Here is a 14,496-nt window from a genome sequence, read left to right on the forward strand (position 1 = left end):
CTTTTCCATTGGTGCAATCCACATCAGCTTTGTGATATGCTCCGTCCATATCTGTGCACAGAAATTGTCCACCCGCACTATCACTTCCTTGTCATGTTATCAGTTCTTCTGCCACGCAAGGTAGAGTGGTGTCCTGACATTTGTTATTGACATATCTACCCCCTTTCACCATCAAATAGGGTAGCTCCACACACTTGATGTTTTTTAGATTGTCGTTGCACTTCATAAGATCTAGACCAACAATTTGCAGTTGCACACAATGTGGATGGAACACTCCTTTAATTCTGTATAGCGCAAGATGAACTATCTACCGTTTTGTAAGAGGTAGGCGATTTTGGCCTTTTTTTCCCCAATAGGACACGCATGGACGGAATGGAAGAAAAGGAGTACAGAAAGACATACATTTCTGAAAAGTAGACAAAATTCCAAGTTTAGGAAGGTGGGGGCTTTGGGCAGGTCAGACAACTATGTAGGGAACAATTCCATAGTTTGAAAAAAATAAAAATAAATAAAAATAGAGAAAATGACAGAAAAAAGGCATGTGGTGGACACATGGTTGGCCCGGTAAGGCAATGGCTTCTGTGAATTTTGAGAAAAACAATGCTCCGCTACATTCCCCAGACTCTTCCATTTAGGAAATCACACATTCTTTGTACAGTTTCACCAAAAAAGCAGTACCACAAGCCAAAAACTGAGCCACAGTACACAGGAGGTTTATGCTTACGGCCTAAACAGATGTACTTAGCATGTGTAAATAAGGAAAACAAATGTGGTGAGGAAGGGCAAGCATACATTTTTTGAAAGAGCACAGGCAGACCTTTTGAAGGGTAGGTGACTTGTGCAGTTTACAAACGTGTATAGTACCTAAAGCAGTGACTAAATGTAGGTCACATTTGGGAAATGAAAGGGTTGTGCGACAAAGGGCAGAAGCAAATGGGTCCAAACGTTATGAAAACCACACAAACACAACAAATTTTGTACCATCCCACATTTCCACAGGTGTCCCGATGAAAACGGTTCCTCACATGTGTGGGTGCACCTATCTGGGTGCAAAGGGAAAAGGCTAAAACATTGGTAACCCCAAGTCTTTCGGCAGAGCAGATTTTCGGGAATTTTGCTCATGTGGACAACCTAGAGATTTGTGCCTACGGTGTCAAAGCCACCAAGGAAAACAGGGCACCCCATGCATTTCCAAAAGGAAGACCCCGCATGGGCACCCCCCTTTTTCAACTAATAACATCCATGGTGGTTTAGTGGCCCTCGACCCCACACCCAAACAAAACAACTTATAATTGTTTTTATTTTTGCTTTTGTTTTGCCCCTTTCCTAGGGGCAGATTGCATTAGCAATCTTCCCCCAGGGAGGGCTACATGCTTGTTTTCCCATCTCTGGGCCCACCAACAGTTCCCTCTTTAGGGTGGACGGCCGTTGACGAGACCAAACACGCGAGTGCTCTCTGTGGGCTGTCCTAATCAACATATGGGTTATTTCTGGGGAACGAGAAGGGGGTAGCCCCATCATTTTTGCTCCTTAAAAGGGGGTGGTGGTCCCTCTCGGTACCCCACTGACCGAGGCAACACAGCCCTGCTGTGGCGGGTGCCACCCTTGTATGTCAGATGCGTTAGGCTGTTGCCCCTGTAGATACCCTTGATTCCAATGCCCTGGACCGGTATGCAGTGATAAAATCACGGCAAAAATGCTGTGGTTTGAACCTTTAAAGGTGTACCCCATTACACCATTTAAGGGAAGCAGGGGTGTCCCCCGCTCCCCTTAAATGGTATAATGGGTCCGGGGGTGTCCCCCGCATCCGTTACATGGATTGCGGCGGCAAAACCACCACCTTGTTGCCACGATATTTTGTGTTCATGGCAATTTTTGATGCGATTTTAACACAGGGAACCCCTGGACCCTGTTGCAGATACCCTAGTCCTTAGGGGCCGTTGGGACCCTGCTGCTGTGGCCCGTAATTATACCCCATAGCAGGCCTGCTCCTGCACTCCCTTGCAAAATGCCCCCACCTCACACAATTGCAACATTGCGATGGTCCAATCCCACTCCCTCTGAGCCTGAATTCCCCCCCCCCGCCCCTTGGAAGCTCGCTCTGCCTCACTGCAGTCCTCCTTGCTGCCACTGTGGGCCGGGATACTGTTGTCCCCAACCCTACTGTCCTTGTCCTCCTTCAGCCCAGAGCGCAGCAATAGTGCCGCTGACGATCTGTTGGGTGCTCTCTGTCCTCTCCACCTGTACTGGTGTCGAAACAGGCACCTGGACAATAACTTTGCCAATTTCATTTCTACCAGTTTCGCTTCCTCTGTTTGACGCCTTTGGGCTGTCCCGCTCCCGATTCTTTTGCAATGGTGCACCATCATACTCTGCATCACCGGCCACCGCTTTGCCTCGATACCCATAATTTTATCTAACGCCTTCTGCACTTCTCCTTTGGCAAGCCCCCCCTGTACAATAAAATATAAAAACTGTATTGAACGATCCCACGGTCCTCCCGTTTCAGCTCTCCACAGCTCTTATAATTTAAGAATGAATTTAGCTGGGTCCTCATCATCGGTCATTGTGCACTGCATCAGGGACTGTAAATCGGGGGTATCTGGGAAAGCCCTTTGTAACACATCCCATCCCAAACATGTGCTCTAATGCCGTTGAACGACGCTCCATTGTGTGCATCGTTCCCCATGATTATTCCCGGATACCCAGCTTTCACCCACACATCCCCAGCCTGGTCCCCAATTATAGCAACCATCAAGCTCTTGATATCACCCACTGCCAGGGGCACCCTGCTGTTTGCTTTTCAAACTCATATCCACTTACCCCTGCAGTGAGCTGTGGGAGACCCTTAATCAAGTTGTTTTTATCCATCTGAGGCCAGGGCACATACTGTGCCCTCCTTGCGCCCTTATGTAAGAGGGGCATCTGCATCCTCGCCCCACTTCCCACACACTCCGTCATTCTTCCCCTTTTCCTTGCTAATGCAATCCGACCGAGCCTATTCCTCACCCTGTCCTCCCCCCCAACAAGCCCTGTACTTGGGGAGGGGGGTACTCAGCCACCTCGCACCCCTTCCTTCACCCTGTCCCTCATTAAAGGTGCCATTCTCGTCCTCCCTCTCATCGTTTCCCAACACTGTATTTTCCTGTCCCAAGAGTATCCACTCCCCCCTTCTTTCCCCCTCCGCAACACATAAGTTTCTTATTCCGTCATTATGCACCCTGAGCAAGAAGTTCCCGATTTCCATTCTTCTGATCCTTTTTCCGACACCATTACATCCCTCACTTCTCTTGGATATCTGCACCCTGTTCAGCTCTGCTCGCAACATTTCTTCAAACTCTCTTTGCCTGACACCCGCGTGTGCCGATCCTTCAGGCGGGTGTGCACATGGGGGAGGGGGACAGAAGCCTGTGGTGTTACTGATGCTAAAGGGGTCCCTAGCACGGTGGGCACATAGGTTGGATTTGTGTACCCTTCTGCGGCACAGGCTGTCAAGGGATATAATTCCCTGCGCTCCGTTGACGCCCCAACCTCTCATTTTCCCCTCCTGCACTTTCCATCTTTTCTGTATCTGTGCTCATGCTCCGTTCCCTTGGTCCTCTGTCTCCTCATTAGATACAATTAGAGTCAAGGGGCTGTCACCTCCTGTCTATACCCTGATACCTATAACACACAATCAACAGAAGTTTTAACTTGAAAGGGGTTATTCCTGCATCTATGTCCCTTTGCAATAACTTGTTTGCCCTGTGTTGATTTTCTACATATGCAGTTGTCACAACAGCCCTAGGAATCGCTGGTGTGATGACTACAAAAGGTGTGTAGAAATCCTTTCCCTTTTTCCCTCTCTCACTACTTTCCTGTACTAAAAAAGTTTAAGTGCACATCAATTGGTGGTCGGTTCATTTCTTTAATCTTTCCGCCTCCAATGTGTGCGTCTTATCAGTAAAAAAGTGTTTGACTAATTGGTTGGTCGACAGCTAAAAATAAATGTAGGTGCCCCTCTTCTTATGTTAGAGTAGGCCACATTGATGCCTTTTTTAATCCAGCCCTTTTATCAAAAAGTATAGTGGGTCTTGGAGTTAGGGTCATCAGCCCAGAACTACTTAATGGAAGTCAACCGGTTTCAGCGGTTCCGATCAATGGCCGCTTTCTTCAGGACAGATAATATCTTACTGCATTCTGCGCAAGATATACAATTTCTTTTCCATTCTCCCTTTCATGGGTGTCTTGAGGAAATCTTTGGGTTTCCAGATGGGCATGTTGGATAACTTTCCTGGCCCTGTGGTAACCTGTATCTCACATGGATAAGATTTGGTAGTTGGATCCTGGTGTAGAGTATCTTCTATGGTCTCACTGAGGTAAGTATCTGTTGCGTATCTGGGTTCCTATAGATAATCCACATAGTTGGATTCTCTTCTTCAATGGGTGTCTGGTCGCCCTTATTTTGTTATTGCCACCGCGTCTTGCAGGGAAGCAACGGGACATAGATGCAGGAATAACCCCTTTCAAGTTAAAACCTCTGTCTCCTCAAACATTAGCCAGAGGTCGAAATGTCTTCTCTTCTGTAGCCATTTCCCATTATACTTCGCTACTAGAAATGTGCACATATGATGCTCCTATTGTGTGAGCCCTGCTCGGGCCACAGGCAGGGTATCCCCCCTCCTCCAGTCTCTGCGATCCACCGCTTATGGTATTTTCCACCCTGTCACAATACAGTGGCAGGGCCTTGTACATATACTCTATTGGCGTTTCTCCCCCATGCTGGTGATGTGACAAAACAAGCAAAAAAAGGAATATCAACCCCCACCCTTTTCTGCCCCCTGCCCCACATACTATTTCACACAACCATCCAATGCCACACCACAACACAATTAATGCCCCTCCTAGAGCCTGCCCTTCATCCAATAAAACGCAAATACAATAAACTAAAATAAGCTCAAATAACAATCCACTACTTGTTCCATGCTCACTATTTACATAGGACCACTACTTTTATTTCCGTATCCCTCCTTTAAATAATATATTTTATCGTGGTACCACCTTCCCATCTCCTCTGAAGAGGGGCTCCCTGACTCACCTTTGCCTTACCTTTCTAATGCCTGACCAAAATAATCTCTACCATCCAACCAGCAACAAAAAATAACACAAACTACACCCATGTCACATCGACCTCCCTCTCCACATGTTTACACCTCTCACTTTCCCATGCATCTGTCCCCTACTTGTTATCGCTTACAAGAGTCTACTCACATGTGCTTGTTCACCCAAACTCCTCAATCACAGGGTTCCAACACCGGCCTGCATTCACCTCAGAGCCGCACCCTGCCTCAAAGAGCAGAGAACACATGTTTTGGGACCAGTCGCTGTAGGTGGGCACAGCTCCTTCTGGAGAAGCTGCCTGGAAGCCTCCGCAAATACGGGGGCGCTGGGATCACATTGGGGTCACCAATTGAAGGCACGCCCCTGAACGCTCACACCAAAAAAAAAAAATACAACCAGTTAGGGAAGAAAGACCCAAGTCAATCTTGTAAGGATAACCAGTTTTAATCTCACACAAAATGAGAGCAACAGCAAAGAACTCTGCCAAAAAAGGGTACAAACAGAATCTTATAAGGAGAGACAGTGTCATTGGTGGCGTCATTGTATACAATAAAAACCTGTGCGGCTGGTTGGTGTGTGCTTATACAGGACGAGCCTGCTCCATAGGAGATGCCAGGTCATCGGTACCAGCCCAGTCTGTCCGTCGTCCGTCACGTAGTTGCTGCGATCATCTTCTCACTGACGAAGGTCAAAGAACAAATTAACACAATGCTACTTCATCATTATACTATGCACCTGGCAGGCTTTAAGACAGTACAAAGGAGGTTCTGGGGCACTCTGACCTCCACACACAATTTTCACTCACTCCTTTTCGCGCTATCTGGCTCCAAGGTCTCCACCCTCGTTTTGAACTATAATGTATCCCTTCCATCAGCTCGCAATACAAATCATATGCTTGTAGTTCAAAGACGTGCAAAGTTCGTTTTCTTTAAACATTCAGAACTTGTTACTTTAGGGTTGGTGGTCAAAGGGCACCTGGTACCATGGAATTCAGGGATCTTGTGGTTTAGTCTGTTATATGGGCTAGAACTTGTGGTGGCATGGGCCGGGTCATGCTTTGGCAAGTGTGAGATGGTGCCGGAATATGATCGCAGCCTTGTATGTCACATTCCTTTCGGGTAAAAAAAATAAAAAATGTATAACACTGTTCCAACAATGAATGAACTTTATGGTGGTTGGAGGTGTGGATTGTCCTCATGGGAGCTCGGGCATAGCTGGAGGTTTGCCTCGTCTGGCAATTAGGGCCTAGTGCATGAGATGCTGCATTCACCGCGCAGGCCTAGTCTCCTAACTATGAGTACGAACATCTATGCAAAATGTAATTCTTGCTCACACCTTGCACTAACTATGTGGGTTGATTATATTGGGGTGGGGGTCCTACCACGGTCAACCCTCCCCCTGGCCCATCATAGTGATTTGAATGCAGCTTGCCTTAAGAGCTTACGGGGTGGGACAGGGTCACTGCCTTCCCAAACCAAGCGGTCATCATATCCTTTTATGCAAAGGGTCGTATGGACCTACCAACAGCATATAGGCCAATTTCATTGCTGGATGCCCAGCTAAAGATATTTGGCAGAGTCGTTCTGTCCCAGCTCCAGAATTTGGTCGCAAAGCAACACATACTAGTTGATAGTCAGCTGGGGTTTCGAATGGGAACCCATGAACAACGCTGCACCTCTACCAGATTATAGCAAATTTCCTCTTCATGAATAGAGAGCCAATATACATGGCATTCATTGAGCCGAGCACCACAGTTGATAAGGTAAAATGTTGGTAGATCCATGAATTGCCTATAAAATCTTGTTACTAGTCTCTCGAGTTTACACACTGGTAACACAGCGTGTATCCGGTCAGGTAATAATGGTCATTGTACTCCCTCGATCCTGTGGAAGACAGGAGTATGGCAGCATTGTGACCTTGCCCATCTACTATTTTCATGATTATACTAACGACTTTACAAACAATATATCAAGGAGTAACACTGATGTCCTGCACTTTGGAACAAGATATTTCCTGATGTTAGAGTATGCACATGACACCGTGTTACTGACGAGGACCCCCACACATTACAGAAGTTATTGGATGCCTACACTGTGAAAGGTCTAGATTTACAGATAAAGGTTTCTAAATCTGCAGTCTTAATTTGCAACCCAAAGGGCAAAATTACTAAGTCAAATAATCAGCATTTTTCTTCTAATGGTAAATGCCTCTCGCACACTGAATCGTTCGATTACACTTGCCTCCAACTTTAATGCGGACGTACACATGCTACAATAGGAATACAAATGGCCCAGGCAATAGGGGTTATGGTTTAGGTTACTTACCTGGAACTATTGTAACTATTTAATCTATGCCAGGCCCATGCTGGAGAACAATAGTTACAGGTAAGTAACTTAAACCTTCTCCAGCATGGGGTCTGGCATGAATAACGAATACATAACAGTACAACATTACACAACCACGGGAGGTGGCAAGGCTCAACAGAAGCAATTAACTTACCTCTGGAATAGGCTCACCTCAAGCAAACCAGTTGTGTAGCACTGCCTGGCCGACTCTGGACTCCACCCAGGAATCCCTGTCGAAACAGTAGAACTTTGTGAAGGTGTAAAAACAGGCAACACCAATGGCTTGTTGATGTGGAATTCCGACAGAACCTTCGGCATGAAAGAGGGGTGTGTACGCAGCACCACCCTAGATTCGTGGGAAGTCCGGTATGGTTGCTTGCAGGATAGGGTCTGGATTTCACCTACCCTTCTGGCAGAGTTGATGGCTACAAGGAAATCAGTCTTCTACGAAAGAAACTTAAGTGGGGCCTGATGGAAAGGCTCGAAGGGGGCCTCACACATGAGCCTTGCCAGAACCACCGAGTTCCCACGCCAGGGTCGGAGTCTTCACCGGAGTGCAAGATTTAGAAAGTCCTTTGAGAAACTTGTTGACAAATTGGTGGGCTCAAAGTGAAGATCTTCAAGGTCGACGATGCCCTGGCCTTGCCGAGGACCTCCCTGCAGTCCACAGGCAAGGTATACCCTCCAAACTCTAGGGCTGCAGTAGCCAAGCCTCAGGTTTAGCGATCCTGGGTCGTGATGAAGGATCGCACCTCCTTCTCTGGTGAGAAGATCTGGAACAACAGGTAGCTTGACCAGAGGGGACGCCGACAGGCTGAGAAGGTCCGGGTACCAAATCTGCCTTAGCCAGGCCGGGGCGATGAGTATCATCTTGCAATGACACAGAGTATGTTGATGACTCGTAGCAGAAGAGGAAACGCACTCTAACACTTACCTTGAGCTCTGTGGGGGCGCCTGGACTCCCTGATGATAATTCCTCACCTATCGCCTCAGGCTCGTGTAGGGCCAAAAGGAACACCATCAGAGTGTGGGCTGGAAGGAGCGGGAGTGCTGAGTAGATGTAGGCTGCCAAGAATAACTGTTGTTGTGCAGAAGTAAGACTTCTTCCTAAAAACAACATGTGTGTCAATGTCTGTATACTTCACCCTATCAATCCCTCCTGCGGAAGGCTTGACTCACATGTTGAATGTCACAGGGACGGATGGTTCCTTGTTTTCATCTGCAGCAGTTGCTTCACTGACTCTGCCAAGACCGGCTGTGGCTGGTCGGAAGGGATCGGCTAATGCTCCAGTCTTGTCTGTGTCTCTATGGTCTCTACGATTTGCTCTTGCTGTGAGCTATTACTTTCTAGTGATGCATTGCTGCTTCTTGCGTGCATGCAACCCCTATTCTTTGTCCTTAGATGCCGGGCCAGAGCAGTGGTATCCGAAGCTGGGAGACTCAGGAGCAGCTGAGGGACAGATGCAGCACCGGGACCGCAGAAAATGCTGGAGATGGAGAACGGGTGCGCAACAAGGTTAGTAGACTACCTTGTTGTATTTGTATTCTTGCTGGGATTCGTGTTAACCTGCAGTCTTTCTTTTCTCCTAGGACCGGAATGCTGAAGAGTCAAATCCCGGAGCCGGCGGTGAGTGTCATGCTGCTGGTTGCAGAGAAAAGTAAAGCGAAGTGGGAAAACATGGGTGTGGTTCTTAGTCACCCACCCATGCGCGCTAGGCTGGAGACCTGCAAGGTTTGTGACCCTGCCGTCGCCCATGTTGGTGGCATATCCAGATGGACATCCAGGGCGGCCATCTTGGAGGGACAACCCATACAGTTTAAGGTCAAACCTATGGCCAAGGTGCGCGCCAGGCATGCAATAGTGAGTTCCAGCCTTCCCTTTTCCTGGTGTAATGTGGCCATGATGATGTGAGTGATTGCCAGGGTGATTAGGGGCCCCCCCTGGTGATCATGACAGAAACGGCCCTTCCCACGGGAAGGAGAACGGGTCCCCCAAGTGCCTCGGTTGGTGGAATCTACTGGTGAACCTCCGGCACTTGGAGTTTCGGCGCCGTCGCAAACACATTGATCTGGGGTCTGCCCCACTTGACGAATAGGAGGTCCACCTGATCCTGACGAAGCTCCCACTCCTGGCAGGAGCGCAGTTCCCTGCGAGGGAGTCTGCAATGGTGCTCTCGACTTCCACCAGGTGGAGAGGGACGAGGAACATCCCCTGTCAGACGGCCCAGCGCCACAAGTCCTGCCCATCCTTGGAGGGGATCGAGTGCCCCTCGTGCTACCCTGATGTAAAACATGGTGGTGGTGTTGTCCGTGAAGATCCTCACCACCTTGCCTTTCGGAGACGGGAGGAACGAATTGAGGACCCAGAACACTGCCTGTAGCTCGAAGATGTTGATATGAAGATCATTCTCCTTTGTCAGTCACTGTGTATGCTCCACATCCTTCTAGGGAGGCGTCTGTGGTGACCGTCTCCTGGTATGGCGGCCTTTGAAATCCTGTGCCTTGGGCGATGTTGGAGTGAACGGCCCACCATATGATCGCCCGACAGAACTTGAGTGAGATCTTGTCCGTGAAGCTTCCAGACACCTTTACCTGACGGGCGTCCAGGAATTCCGGAAGGGGTTGTATTTGCAACCTGCAGAGCCGGACGAGGCCGATGAACAAGTTACTTACCAACTGTAACTTTCTTTTGACTGGATGTTCCTCACACATTCCTTATCTTTGCTTATCCATTACAGCTTGCTGGCCTCAGAATACTTTTTTCAGTAGAGGGCGCTGCGCATCAATGTCCCTCGGAGGCCTCTGTATCGACCTTGTAGTCATCAGGGGCATAAATAGTTGCATGCAGCGACCGTTGCTCAGTTCCGTTTTGCAGTGTGAGCTTTGTGCAGGATGAGATAGTTAATACTCTTGAGGGAGCGCAGGCTGCAATTACAAGGGAAGTTTTACTGCGGGGAAGGATGGGAGGGGCGATAAGGAATATGTGGGAGGAACATCCAGGCGAAAGAACGCTACAGTTGGTAACTAACTTGTTCTTGGATTGTGTCCTCCCATGTATTCCTTATCTTTGATACACTGCCAAAGCAGTAATATATGTATATACGAGCAGGTGGCGGGAGTAAAATTATGCACGGTTCAAGTGTATACTGAATGCAATACAGCTTTCGCGAATATGGTTTCTTGGCTCATGGAGGAGTCTAGGCTATAACATTTTGTAAAAGTATGCGCAGACGACCATGTGGCAGCTGCCAAGATATCTTTAATTGGAACTCCACTCTGGAGAGCTGACGAAGCGGCGATGCCTCTGGTTGAATGAGCTCTCAGATGTTGAGGGGGATCTTTTCCAGCTCACTTGTAGCATTCCAGGATAGTCAAAATAATCCATCCTGAGATGGTTTGTTTGGTGATAGGAAGGCCTAGTTTGTGTCCTGCATACCCCACAAACAATTGGTCTGCTTGCCTTAGCATTGCGAGTCTGCTTATGTAAAAGCTCAAAGCACGCTTAGGATCCAATCTATGCAATCTTTCCTCCTCTTTACTTGGATGGGGAGGAGGATAAAATGAAGGTAATGTTATTTTATGCGTGATATGGAATTCTGGCACAACCTTTGGGAGGAAATTAGGCTTCACCTGTAGAACTACCTTATCTTTGTGGAAGATAGTATGTGGAGGTTTTGCAAGATAAGGCTTGCAGTTCGCTCACTCTCCTGGTAGTTATAGCCACTAGGAACACTGTTTTGAGAGTGAGAAATCTTAATGGGCATGAAAGGGGGGGGGGAGGTTCAAAGGGAGTGCCCATTAAAAAGTTTATAACTAAATTTAAGTCCCACATGGGAACCTGGAAAGGAGTCGGAGGGAAGACATTAGTCAACCCTTTTAGGAATTGAACGACTAAGGGTATCTTAAAGTATGAGGGTTGTTCTGCTGTGCACTTGAATATTGATAGCGCAGCGAGGTAATCCTTGATTGTGCCAACCTGTAGTCCTGAATTTGCTAAGTATAGCAGGAAAGATGAGACCGTCAGTGTATTGCATGAAAAAGGGTCAATATTTTTATCCCTACACCAGCTGCAGAATTTGCTCCAACGGCAGCGGTAAAGCAATTTAGTTGCTTGTCTTCTGGCCGAAAGCAACACCTCCATTATGTCATCCGGGAAGGTCGCAATCCTTGTATCTCAGCCTTTCAGTAGCCATGCGTGAAGACTGTGGGTTCTGATATCTGGATGGAGAACCTGAAACTTCTCTCGCGAGAGAAGATCCTCTCTTTGTGGAAGGCGAATCGGAGGACAGATGGCCATGTCTAGAAGATCCGGGTACCACGTTCTCCTGGCCCAATCCAAGGCAATTAGGATCATGGTTTTCCTGCATCTTTTCAACCTCCTTATAACATGAGGAGTGACAGGGACTGGAGGAAACGCATATAGAAGTGGAAACTCCCAATCCACTACGAACGCGTCTCCTAGAGCTCCTCTCGCAGGAAATTGCCTTGAGCAGAATAGTTCGCATTTCCTGTTGAGACTGGTCGCAAACATATCTACCTGCGGGGTTCCCCAAAGGGCGAAGATCTCCAGAAGGACTTCCTGAACTAGTTCCCACTCGTGGGAGACTGTTCTGCCTGCTCAGAGCATCCACTGTCGTGTTCTTCTCTCCGGCTAGGTGAACTGCTGATAGAAATTCCTTCTCAAATTGTTCAGAACAAGAGCTGCATTGCCTCTCTGCACAGTGGCAGTGACCCTACGCACGCCTCATTTTGTTGAGGTAGTGCATGGCCACTGTGTTATCTGTCATTATCAGAACACTTTTTCCCTGTACTGATGGCAAGAAAGCTTTCAGTGCTAACCGGATCGCTGGAGACCAACGACTGCTGATGTTTAAATCGTTGGTAAGGGCTCTCCACCCTGTGAGGGAGGCATCCGTCACTACTGTTATCTCCGGCCATGGTTGCCAAAATGGTTCTCCTTTCAAGAGGTTCTCCGGACAGGCCCCCCACTGAAGGTCCCGGGAGACTGTTCGGGATTTGTAGGAGACTTTACATCATTCTTGAGACCTATGACCATTGGGTCCTGAGAGTCCACTGAAGAGACATCATTCTCAGACGAGCCACTGGCACTAGGAAAATGCAGGATGCCATGAGGCAGAGCAACCTCAAAAAAATCAAAGGCCGGCAGATGCTGGGCATTCTGAAATGTGGTCACCATCTTCAGAATACCTGGAGCCCTCACCTCTGGTGGCAAGGCTTGTCCCAGGGATGTGTCCAGGACTGCTCCAATAAATTGGAGTTTTTGTGCTGGTATCAAATGGGACTTCTTGAAGTTGAGGGAGAAGCCCAGCTTGTGGAGGAAGTGGCAAATAGTCTAGATAACCTTGAGCTTGCTCCGGGGACCCCGCTCTGATCAACCAGTCATCCAGGTAGGGGTAGACGTGAATGCCCACTCTCCTGAGACTCGCTGCCACAACCGCCATCAGCTTGGTGTAAACACTCGGGCAGAGATCAGCCCAAATGGCAGAACCCGAAACTGATAGTGAGAGCTGCCAAAGGCGAACCTTAGGTACTTTCTGTGCTCAAGATGAATTGGCACATGAAAGTATGCATCCTGAAGGTCCAGAGATACCAGCCAATCCTGAAGTTGGAGGGCCCGAAGGATCTGAGAAAGGGTTACCATATTGAACTTGTCCTTCCTGAGGAATTTGTTCAATTCCCTAAAGTCTAAGATGGGTATCATTCCTCTGTCCTTTTTCTGCATTAGGAAGTACGGGGAGTACCAACCCTTGTTCCTCTCCGCTGCAGGCACCGGTTCTATAGCACCTTTCTCTAGCAGGTCCATAATTTCCTGCATGAGGAGCAGGTCTGGAAACATCAAAGAGTTGTACCCCGGTGGATGACTCTGAGGTATGTGTAGGAAAGGCAGGCAGTAATCTTGGGCAACTGTCTCCAATGCTCAAGCATCGGACGTAATAGCCTGTCATTCTGTTAGATGTTGAGTTAGCCTGCCTCCTACTGGTGTTTTGTGAGGTAAGACCTCACAGGGGTTTTGAGGCAGCTGAAGCAGATGCTGAGGGTAAATCACCACCTGCGGATGTGAACTTGGTACCTTTTGCCCGTCCACCACAGGTGAATCGTCTCTGGCCCCTTTGAGCTGGCTGTCCTCTGCCTTTTCCGAATGCGGAGTAAAAGCGAAAGGACCTATTCCCCTCCAGGACGTACCAGATGGGCGTTGGAGTTTGACGAATTGCCGCTTTGGAAGTTTGCAACTTCTCCAAACTGTCATCATGCTTTTTTCCAAATAGATGGGTGCCATCAAAGGACATAATCAGAAGCCTGGATTGCACATCAGGACCAAAGCCAGATTTCCGCAACCACGCAAATCTGAGGATTGTGGTACTCGCCGCCACGACTCTGCTGATGTTGTCAACAGAGTCGAGACAGGTTTGGAGGACCTCTCACATCACATCCCTCCTGTCCTTGATAATACTCAAGAAACCATCCCTCTCCTCTTCTTCGGGGAAGCAGACTTCTGAGCCATGTTACATGCTGAGAAAACCTTCTTGGCCATGGCATCACATTTTTTATTGTCCCTATCTTGAGGTACTGTGGGGTATGTCAGCTGTCTGCTGAGGAAGATACGGCTTGCACTACTAAACTCTCTGGAGTTGGATCCTTACATAAATAAAGAGGATCTATAGGAGAAACTCTATATTTTGCAGATATTTATTTACTGCAGAAATAACATACGGAGTTTCCCAATTTGAGGACACTATTATTTTAAGGCTGCATGGAAGGGAACTCCTCTTGAGGTCCCCTGTCTAAGATGTCCATCAGATCATCTTGGGCGAAAGTGGGAGTGGGTCTCCCCCATCCCATGCACTCCATGACCCTGTTCATCAGCAATCTATAGTTTCCCTCTGCATGATCTCCAGGTTCTGGTTTGCTGAAATCTGCCTCTGGAGAGGTATCAATGCCACTGGCTTCTTGTAAGGATTCCTGCAAATCCTTTATTCTGTCCTCTTCTGGTATCAACTCCTCTGGTAGAGAAGGTCTAGCAGGTTGTAAC

The 14,496-nt window shown here is 48.1% G+C and overlaps 1 protein-coding gene across 6 annotated transcripts in view; it reads right to left on the reverse strand.

The window, feature by feature from the left end:
• Window positions 1-14,496, reverse strand: part of R3HCC1 (R3H domain and coiled-coil containing 1) — a 561,246-nt gene that overhangs the window by 110,872 nt on the left and 435,878 nt on the right. Inside the window, exon 7 of one of the 6 annotated variants that reach the window (XM_069617621.1) lies at window positions 5,532-5,778. The exons of 4 other annotated variants lie outside the window; for them this stretch is intronic. In XM_069617621.1, coding sequence (XP_069473722.1) covers window positions 5,768-5,778 — 11 coding nt within the window. In that variant the 3' untranslated portion in view covers window positions 5,532-5,767. Of the gene's footprint in view, window positions 1-5,531; window positions 5,779-14,496 lie in introns of those variants that run through there. One more of the 6 variants, XM_069617620.1, reaches the window with a different exon arrangement.

Source organism: Ambystoma mexicanum, chromosome 10 (assembly GCF_040938575.1).
Source record: "Ambystoma mexicanum isolate Mex_15411 chromosome 10, UKY_AmexF1_1, whole genome shotgun sequence".
NCBI lineage: Eukaryota > Metazoa > Chordata > Amphibia > Caudata > Ambystomatidae > Ambystoma > Ambystoma mexicanum.